Here is an 11,149-nt window from a genome sequence, read left to right as displayed (position 1 = left end):
ATTAAGTATATTTCGCCCAACTTTGACATGGAATAAAAAATATTATCCATAAGCAGTCCAAGATTTATATACCACTAACCTAAGTACTTCATAGACTACGTGCATGAATAATATGAAGTACTTTCACTGTGTACTTTTCTAGTAGTACTTTGTCAAAATCCTTAAAAGAGGACAACATTAAGTATATTTCGTCCAACTTTGACATGAAATAAAAAATATTTTCTATAAGCAGTCAAAGATTTATATATAGGCTACCACTGAACTAAGACTATGTGCATGAATAATATTGAGTACTTTTAGTGTGTACTTTTCTAGTAGTACTTTGTCAAAATCCTGAACAGAGGACAACATTAAGTATATTTCGCCCAACTTTGACATGGAATAAAAATCCATAAGCATATATAAGATTTATATACAGCTGAACTTCGACTATGTGCAAGAATAATATGAAGTACTTTTAGTGTGTACCTTTCTAGTAGTACTTTGTCAAATTCCTTAAAAGAGGAAAAAATTTATATTTTGTCCAACTTTGACATGGAATAAGAAATATTATCCATAAGCAGTCCAAGAGTTATATACCACTGAACTAAGACTATGTGCATGAATAATATGAAGTACTTTTGGTGTGTACTTTTTAAGTAATCCTCTGTCAAATTCTTTAACAGAGGATTAATTTATTCATATGCATCATAATAATAAAGTTTTCACTGTTCCCTGACAGTAGCGCCGTTCCCGAGACGCCCCCGTGACCGCGCTTTGGTGTGCTCGTACACAGCTGTGACGTCACTCTGGGCCGCGTGAGTATATGTTTTGTTGCAGTACCACGAGTGGCCACCACGACAACACTTCAAAGCGGAGAGAGGGCGGTGCTCTCTGTCCAGTTCGTGTGCTCGTGATTTGCCAAAAACAAGGAAATGATTCAAATCTCGTGGTGTGTCAACAAATAAACACGGGTTCCAAGCGGATGCGTATCCAGCCTGCACTGTCTCTCTTTGAGGGACATAAAGCGCTCGCGGACTCGGTGAAGACTAAAAGATGGAGAGTGAGGGACTTCTTCTTCTTCTGCTCGTGTTTTCTTTTGGTTTTCCTGCGGTTCTTTTTGCTCAGCAGCCAAACATAGTCTTTATCCTCGCCGACGATTACGGCTGGAACGATGTGGGATACCACGGATCGGAAATCGGAACTCCTAATCTGGACACATTATCAGCCAGCGGGGTCCGTCTGGAGAACTACTACGTCCAGCCCATTTGCACACCCTCCCGCAACCAGCTCATGACCGGGAGGTACCAGGTGAGAGACCCCCACTGTAAATGTTAAAATACGCACATTAAAAGTACTGTCTGTCATTATCACCAGGGCTGGTCTAAGCATTTTTGGGGGCTCTACGCTGAGGGCCCCCTGCCCTCCCCTCAATTTGGAGTAGCTGGTACCTGACTATTATTAATAGAAATTAAACACTTTAAAATGCATGAATTACAGTTGTGTTATTTACTCCCAAAACCAGTGTTTGTTTGTTCTTTTTTCTCCACAAACAGCCGCTTCCACTTCCTTATAGCTTGCGGTGGCTTTGATTAGCACAAGACAACATGATTGGTTTTCTTAGCCCTTTAAGGTATGCACCAAGAAAAAAGCAAAGGAAGAATTATTTCTTTGCATTTTTTATTTATTTACTTATGATAACAATAAATACAATCAATATTTATTTATTTACTTATTTTTTAATTAGACCCCTACAGTATTTCAGATACAGGCCTCTACCAAACGGTTGAGATGTCTGTTCATAATAAACCTGGTTTACATAATTCATACAAGTACAACGTTCAGAACAAGTGACATTAATTCAGTGTTAGTGAGTTCAGCTTGATGCATTTTTCTATGAGATACAGTGACTTAAAGTGAGGTCGACCAAACGGTTGAATAGTACATTAAAGGGTTAATTTGTGCTGTGTACCTGCCATTCGTCCAAGTAAAAAAGAAGTTATTAATCAGAGAAAGCACTCCTAGCCGCCGCTATACACACTGTATTAGTTATCGGCCCAAGCACTCCCAATGTATCGGCAAAAAGTCAAATATATCGTGCATGGTGCACATTGATCGATGAAAGCACTGCATGTATCATTAATTGTCCTTAATTGTCATTAATAACAATGGGTCGAAATGCACAGGTTTAAATTCCCTTAAATTGCGCTCGACGGCCTCGAAAACGCCAGCATGAAAAACACAACGTCACAACGCAAACAAATGTGATCAGAAGACATTGTTGATGTAATTAAATATTGAGCAAATGTGTTTTGCAAAAACGCCAACCGACTATTTCCTCAAACGTCTCGACCACAAACCAACATTTTCAGTTCAGAGGAAGAATGAAAGAAACTGCAGTGTGAAATAAAGTTGCCTCACTTATTTTAAAACGTCTATTTACCTTTCTGTCCCCTCATAGCCTCTTAGTTCCCGCCTTGGCTCCGTGTGCCTTTCAACAACAACAACAACAACAGATATATATCTAGTATAATTGTTCTCCTCTGCAGATTCACACAGGTATGCAACACGCCATTATCTGGCCCTGTCAGCCCTACTGTGTACCTCTGGATGAGAAGTTTCTGCCCCAGTATCTGAAGGAGTCCGGCTACGCTACACACATGGTGGGCAAGTGGCACCTGGGCATGTACAAGAAGGACTGTCTGCCCACCCGCCGCGGCTTTGATTCATACTTTGGTTTGTATATTTGAAAGTGTTTGAGTTCATGTGCAGAAGTATGCGTGTTGAGAAACAAAATGTTAAAATATGCACTTTAAAAGTAGCTGTCATCATCACCAGGGCTGTTCCAAGCATGTTTGGGGCTCTAAGCTGAATTTGATTTGTGCCCCCCCCCCCCCCCCCCCGCCCTCCCATCAATTCAGAGTAGCCTGTACCTGACTATTATTAATAGAAATGAAACACTTTAAAATGCATGAATTATAGTTGTGTTATTTACTCCCAAAACCAGTGTCATTATTGTTTGTTAGCTTGCAGCGGCTTTTATTAGCACTATGAAAAGTGACAACATGATTGGTTTCCTTAGCCCTTTAAGGTACGCACCAAGAAAAAAGAACAGGAAAAATGATTTCTTTGCATGTTTTTATTTATTTATTTACTTATGATAACAATAATGACAATCAATTTTTTATTTATTTTTTAATTAGACCCCAACGGTATTTCCGATACAGGCCTCTACCAAACGGTTGAGACGTCTGTTCATAATAAACCTGTTTTGCATAATTCATAAAGTACAACATTCAGAACAAGTGACATTAATTTAGTGTTAGTGAGTTCAGCTTGATGCATTTTTCTATGAGATATAGTGACTTAAAGTGAGGTCGACCAAATGGTGGAGTAGTGCCTTAAAGGGTTAATTTGTGCTGTGTACCTACCTTCCATTCATGAGGCAAATTACGCAGATCATATCCTGTTGAACTGCCTTGACGAGTGAACACCTGAAAGGTGACCAGGTTTATTTCAGGTTTTTAATGCCGATATGTTCCCGGCGAAATGCATTCTGGGACACGTCACTCAAGTGTCACCGCGCGATGCGTACTTGGTAAAAATGGGTGGAGCGAGAACACTTTCCAGGTTTGAGGAACGTACTCGCTGCAGTACTTGGACTGAGGCTGATGAAGTACGCTAGTATCGAGAAGTATGCATGTTGAGAAACAACCATTGTCTGCCGGTTTATCCTCCACATTGGGACTTTGCAGGGAGCTGGAGCCAGTCCAGTGCTAGTTGACATGGGGTGAAAGGCAGGGTACATCCTGGACAGGTCACCATTCCATCGCAGGGCCCAACACACAAAGACAAACACACACTCTTAGAAATAAAAGTGCCAAGTAGAACTATATAAGGTTCTTTGACTTGTCCTCATAGGAGAACCCTTTTTGGCTCCAGGTAGAACCTTCCACCAAGAACCATTTTAAAACCCTTTATTCTGGAAAGGGATTTTAACGGTTCTCTGGATCAGTGTTACCAAGAACCCTTGAAAAACCCTTTCTTCGGGAAAGCAAATGGTTCCAGGTAGAACCTCAGCCCTCGTAGAAGGACCCTTTTTTTGGAACCCTTATTTCTAAGAGTGCACTTCACACTCACACTGAGGTCAATTTAGAGTGCAATACCTGGAGAAAACCCACGCGCACATGTGGAGAACATGCAAACTCCACACAGAAAGGGCCTGGTCCAGACCCAGACCTTCTTGCTGCGAGGCAACAATTCAATTCTTTCTAGTTTTTAGTGGTTGAGCAAGAACTGAACAACGTATACATGTGTTTTGCAGAGTGAATTGAACAGAACCCATTGTTTTTTGGGCTCGTTGCTTCCTGCAGGCTACCTGACAGGCAGCGAGGACTACTACAGTCACGTACGCTGTGCTGACGACTACGCTTCAAACAAGAGTTTCTGCGCCTTGGACCTGAGGGATGGAGAGGAGGTTGCCAAAACGTACGCAGGACAATATTCGACTGAGCTGTTCAGCCAAAAGGCCATCAGCGTCATTGAAAAGCACAACTCCAACAAGGTGACCCACGCACACACACGCACACAAACTTGTTTTAATATCTTGGTGAGGAACCAAGGTAACCCTAACCTAAACCCAATTCTAACTCTAAAACCAGGTCTTAACCCTGAAAAAAAAGCCCTTTAAAGTTGTGACGTCCAGACAAAATGTCTCCACACGGTCAAAATGTCCTTTTGAAGGAAGAAGGTTTCCAGGAGTTGTAACATTTCCTTACTTACGTTATCTTAAAACAACAAGATTGATATTCAGATCACTGCTCCAGAACCTATAAAAGGGGGGAAAAGTTATTTAAGAGTTATTATGAAAGAATATTGGACACAAAAATCATCTGTCACATATGAAACAGTGTGTCTGCCTGATGAGATGAGCTGTGTTCTCAAAACTTTAATGATTAGAGGTCCAGTCCTATGACTGATTTTCAGAACCAGTCAAAAACAGGAACCGTCACATTTTGTCTTCTTTTTTTATTTTATTTTTTTTAGCCGCTCTTCCTCTACGTGGCACTGCAGGCGGTCCATTCTCCCATGCAGGTGCCAGAGAAATACTTGAAACCTTACCAGTTCATCAAAGACCATAATCGGAGGATCTACGCTGGCATGGTGTCAGCTATGGACCAAGCTGTGGGCGACATCGCCCAGGCTTTGCATCTGGCTGGACTTTGGGACAACACCGTGCTTGTGTTCTCGGCAGGTATGTTTCCAAACTAAACGACGCTGCTTCTGTCGTGTCGATGGTTTTTGAATGCTGTAAAAAATGCGATGAGCAATGGACAAAGAACTGGTCATTGTTATGAAGAGGAGAGAGCACTTGAGAATCCCAGCAATTTTACATCATGGCACACGTGAACGGACTCATGGTCCAATCGTTCGCTGTCATCTCACTTCGCTTTATTTGATAATGATTGAATCGTATCTTCCTCATCAGCAGCGCACCACTTGTACAACGACTCGTTGTATGGTACCTGTACTGTATAATGACACATTTTATGATTCTGATGTAGTGGATGTTTATAAAAGTTATAATGCACGTTAGCTTTGATTAGTCTGGATCCTTGTCTGTATCCTTGTCTGGGTCCTTATCTAGATCCTTGTCTGTATCCTTGTCTGTATCCTTGTCTGGATCCTTGTCTGGATCCTTGTCATGATCCTTGTCTAGATCCTTGTCTGGATCCTTGTCATGGCCCTTGTCTGGATCCTTGTCAAGATCCTTTGCTGTATCCTTGTCTAGATCCTTGTCTGGTTCCTTGTCATGGCCCTTGTCTGGATCCTTGTCAAGATCCGTTGCTGTAACCTTGTCATGATCCTTGTCATGATCCTTGTCTAGATCCTTGTTTGGATCCTTGTCCTGGATCCTTGTCTGGATCCTTGTCTGTGTCCTTGTCTAGATCCTTGTCTGGATCCTTGTCTGGATCCTTTGCTGTATCCTTGTCTAGATCCTTGTCTTGATCCTTGTCTGTGTCCTTGTCTAGATTGTTGGCTAGATCCTTGTCTGGATCCTTTGCTGTATCCTTGTCTAGATCCTTGTCTGGATCCTTGTCTGTGTCCTTGTCTAGATCCTTGTCTAGATCCTTGTCTGGATCCTTTGCTGTATCCTTGTCTAGATCCTTTTCTGGATCCTTGTCTAGATTGTTGGCTAGATCCTTGTCTGGATCCTTTGCTGTATCCTTGTCTAGATCCTTGTCTGGATCCTTTGCTGGATCCTTGTCTAGATCCTTGTCTGGATCCTTGTCTAGATCCTTGTCTTGTTTACATCTTTATGTAAAACCTCACATTTGCCTTTGCCTCTTTTTCCTTCCTCATGTTGACAGATAACGGAGGTCAGACAATGTCTGGTGGCAGCAATTGGCCACTGCGAGGCAGAAAATGGTCACTTTGGGAGGGCGGGGTCCGTGGAGTTGGATTTGTCGCCAGCCCGCTACTGAAACAACCTGGAACTGTCAGCAACAAACTCATCCACATCTCTGATTGGCTGCCTACCTTTGTTGGCCTGGCAGGAGGGATCATCAACACCACAAAGCCCCTGGATGGATATGACGTGTGGAATGCGATCAGGTGAGCGGGGGGGGAAAATGTTTTCACAGATCTGGGAATTGACTGCTAGTTCCCTTTGTGGCAGGTTCAGCCTGTGGCCTGCAGTGGTATCAGGAATGAGATCAGCTCTTGTTCCTCAGAGTAACACTTACTCTTATGTTACAGCTATGGGCTCCCCTCACCCAGACTAGAGCTGCTGCACAACATCGACCCTATGTTTCAGGACGATAGTCCATGTAAGTTATACACTGTTTTCTTACAGGTTTGCTTTTAAAAATGTGAAGATAAATGTAAAGAATGTTCATGACTGCACACAAGGCATTCACAGTCCACTCTCTATTCTTGTATGGTTCCTTGATGCACTCTTAGAAATAAAAGTGCAAAGTAGCACCACATAAGGTTCTTCGAACCCTTTTGGAGGGTTCCACTGAGAACCCTTTTAAAACCCTTTATTCATGAAAGGGGTTTTAAAGGGTTCTCTGGATCAAAATGGTTCTTACTGGAACCATTAGTGTTACATTATTTACAACTAGCATCTATTGTGCATTTTGTTTTCCTGCACCTTCTCAGTTCAATTCAATTATATCGATGAAACACGTTTATGTTTTTTTTTTGGTGTTCAATTTCTGCAAATTAACCCTCCTGAATGTTACGGACCTTAAATATCTCACATATGATCCATGGACTTCATTGCCAAGAGACATTTTGTGTTTTCTAGAAGATGGCTGCAATGATTATTTGAGGAATCAATTATTAATCGGATACTAAAATCTATTTACAATTATAACAAGCTTTCAGTTTTTTCAGCTTCTTAATAATGAATATTTTCTGGCTTTTTTTTTTTTTTTGCGTAATTATGGCAAAGAAATCATTAAAACGGAATACCTTTGGTTTGTGGACATAAGAACTCTTCTCTCTGCAGGTGAAGGCAAGGAGTATCGGATAGCTTTACCTGAAGTGGCGAGCAGAGAACCCTGGACAAAGTATAGCTTCAATGTGTCCATTCACGCTGCTATTCGAGTCTCTCAATGGAAGCTGCTGACCGGCGACCCAGGTCAGTGTCCTCTGTCACCCATAATGACGTGTTTTATTCCGAGTGCATTCACGTCTTATCTCTGCTAATCAGTGGTGGAAGAAGTAGAAGTAGATCTTTAAGTATAACGACACTTTGAGACACGTTTATCTTTAATAGCTCTATCTTCTGACAGCTATCGCGCATCTAGATCGTTTGCCCAGTGACGAGTCTTTTTCACTGATCTACAGTTCGCCATTGTTCGACTTGATTCTTCCGTCAGACGTCTTGCTCATGCCTCTTCCTGTGACCAATCGGTGGCCCGCAGTTTTGGCGACGTCACACGCGCATAGTATCGCCCTCAGCTCGCTTGGAACCTCGTCAGAGCGGGTATTAAAAGGCACCAGGTACTATATCGCTAATGGAAACGCAGAATAACCGTACCGTGACGAGGCGCGCCAGTGGAAAAAGCGCCAAAATGTGACGTCGTCATCCAGAGAATCTCGTCGCTGATTGGTCGTCGTGTCGACGCGAACTCTTTGAGAAAGTTGAACGCGATTGTGTCGCTCGCCGCGCGCCTCGTCCGGTGTGAATGCAGCGTTAGATCGTAATAATGATGCTGCATGCTTATTGGCTGATGATATTAGCTTCTTCGGTACCCATGTTTTATATCAAATGACAACAAATATTACGGTGTTTGGTCGGTAAAGGAATGATGCGTTTGGTGAGTGGACTGCATCTTGAAGCTGCTCCTCTGAGCTCAATGTGCTGTGAACCCTGCATTACCTTCACTAGGTCTCATGTGCTAGTGTTCAGAATAGTCCACAAATAATATAGTTGAATTCTGAATAGGGTTTTTTTTTGCTGCCCATCCCTAATAATATGTCTGCAACAGCCTCCAAATGTGATTCAAGGTACATTCACATGCATTTGGGTGCTTTCACACTTTGTATAGCTCAGCATGAATGTTAAGAACACAACTGAATCGAGCCCGACTGACCCATCTTTGTACTTCCAGGTTGTGACAAGTGGTTTCCTCGGCCCCCCCACAACGTGAGCCTGTCCGACAGTGACCTGCTGAGGCCTATAATGCTCTTTGACATAGAGAGCGATCCTCAAGAGAGATACGACCTATCAGATCGGTTCCCCGGTGTGGTGGATTATCTCCTCGATAGGCTCAGCCAATACCAGAAGAGTGCCTTGCCCATTAACTACCCCAAATCTGACCCCAGGTGTGACCCAACTTCCAGGGGAGCCTGGGGACCCTGGGTTTAGATGGAGAAGGCAGCGATGAGGACGATGAGGGATGGGTTTCATTGTGGAATTCATTTCACCGTATGACGATGACAGTTTATTATGTCTTAATCAAATGTATTGCATCTAAATCAGGGTTTAATCAAGCAATATGAATCACATCATGCTGATTTTTTTTTTGTGTAGAAAATATAGACTGAGGGGTTTTTTCTCCATACAAAGCAGAAACATGGAGGAAAATGTTACACATTAATTCAGGGACAGATTTCTTCTCTGTCCTTGTTTTTTTAATCCTTTAAAGGTCTCATGGGTTAAAATGAAGGGATTACGTAAACTGTGTTTACGACACACGTATTAGCACTTTGTATTTCTGGCCCAGGATAAAGCAGGCGGTTATTTAACGTGGTTTAAAAAAAACTGATTGACTGTATTTATTTATTTTAGCTTTTTATTTTCTCCAGTGTTTACTGGGGACCAGGATCAATAAACTCTAACCTAACCAATGGACGAACACTCAATTTTTGTTGTCTTGTGAAATATGCAAACGTGCTGGAATGGGTGGCATATGAGCCAGCCTTTAGGTCTTATTTAGACAATTTAGACTTCACATGTATAACTGTATGTCTTTTAAGGGATAATTTCAGTCCACCAGTCCACCACAGGGACATGTATAGAGACAAACAACCCATCAGTGTGCGAAATATCCGTTAATAATCGGGGGGGCTTGTGTGGGCTTGTGTGGGCCTTTTCCACAGCTATTTTTAAAACATTAAAGGTGCCATATGTAAGAATGTGGCCAAAAACGGTTACTACACTCAAATTCAAAATACCGAGGTCTTTTAGGTTTCGTTTTCTGACGTAACTGGCAACCCGTGGTTGCTCGGCAGCTGAGACTCTACGGACTGCAATGATTGGTAGACGGCGGTAGGTGGCGCCACATGCCAAAAACGTGATTTCAAAACATAAACATGATTTGCAGTCTGCAAAACATGTTTTTTAATGCAAATATTTTAGGCTGTACTGTTGTTGTTGGTGAGTTCAGTTTGTTATATGAACATTATTCCTGAGTCTCTGTGACATATTAGGAGGATTTTATGGCCAGTTGCTTTAGATTTATTACATAATGCACCTTTAAAAATACACAATTAGAAATACAATAATTGAAATTTTGTCGGGTTAAAAAGGATAAGAAAGAATGCAAAGTGTATCATGTATGTAGATCATATGTGTAAAACTGAAATTACACAGACCCCTCTGTATTTCGCACAGTGCAACCCATCCACTCTTACTCTCAATTGGACTATGAGAGGAAACCAGAGGAAAAAATTTGCAAATAAAACCCCGGGGGGGCAAACTACACCACTACACCAACCATGTGGTCCATGACCAACATATCAATTGATACATACTGCTGAGGGCGCCTCATATCACAAATTCACAAAGCCCTACAAAGATCCAAAAACTCTTACCTCATATTGCGTTAAACAGAAATGGAAGGCGGAGTCTGGGACTGAGTAAAGGTATAGTTCTCAGTGGAAACACAAGCCTGCCCATACTGTACACCACCTGGCATGATGAGCAGGAACGCCTCGACTGTGAAGCGGGCAATACACGTTTGACCGGCTTAAACCGCCGAGCTCGGCCGCCATGTATTCAGATGACAAGACGGTGCATTTTGTGTACGTGTGCATAACTACATACGGTGTACACGCATACCGATGTCTTGTGGAAATAAACACGGAGCTTCTGGGGAAAGATGCCCCCGACGGGTGAAAATCACAGAATAGAAAGCATTTATTGTCATCAGAGGCGATTCTAGAGTCTGTAGGGGCCCTAGGCAAAAATTCCCAGGGGGCCCCCTTCCTTCCAACCAGTGTTCATCACCATTATGTTATAAATAATCTGACACCATATTATGAGAAGCAGGCTAATTCTGTCATCCACTAACATACAAGCAGACTTCTTCTTGCCACAGGTTTCCATGACGATTCCATGTTGGCTTCACGTTCCAGACCCAGGGTTAACTTCCATTTTCTACTTATATTCTCGCACAAACGGAGGCGATTCTAGAGTCTGTAGGGGCCCTAAGCAAAAATTCCCAGGGGGCCCCCTCTTCGTTCCAACCAGTGTTCATCACCATTATGTTACAAATAATCTGACACCAACGAGAAACGTAGGAGTTCAAAATATTATTTTTTTTCCAAAATGAATGAAAATATAAATGTAAAGAACAATAAAATACTGTAAATAGCTTTATAAATTAAGTTAAAAAAAGATGCATTACACTGTAAATAATCCTCTTGTGAGGTG

General features: G+C 42.1%; 1 protein-coding gene across 1 annotated transcript; it reads left to right on the top strand.

Annotated features, from left to right (window-relative positions):
- Window positions 1-964: 964 nt before the first annotated feature.
- LOC310940967 (arylsulfatase B-like) lies at window positions 965-9,212 on the top strand (the record flags this gene model as incomplete). Its single annotated transcript, XM_083906038.1, has 9 exons — window positions 965-1,021; window positions 1,108-1,290; window positions 2,529-2,715; window positions 4,353-4,543; window positions 5,026-5,233; window positions 6,351-6,594; window positions 6,739-6,809; window positions 7,496-7,627; window positions 8,604-9,212. 9 exons carry the CDS (start codon window positions 965-967, stop codon window positions 8,858-8,860), a joined length of 1,530 nt encoding a protein of 509 aa, XP_083762164.1. The 3' UTR covers window positions 8,861-9,212.
- Window positions 9,213-11,149: the final 1,937 nt, after the last annotated feature.

Source organism: Microchirus variegatus (genome assembly GCF_963457635.1).
Source record: "Microchirus variegatus genome assembly, chromosome: 1".
Classification (NCBI taxonomy): domain Eukaryota; kingdom Metazoa; phylum Chordata; class Actinopteri; order Pleuronectiformes; family Soleidae; genus Microchirus; species Microchirus variegatus.
Note: the sequence above shows the minus strand (reverse complement) of the source record. Positions and strands in the feature narration are given on the sequence as shown.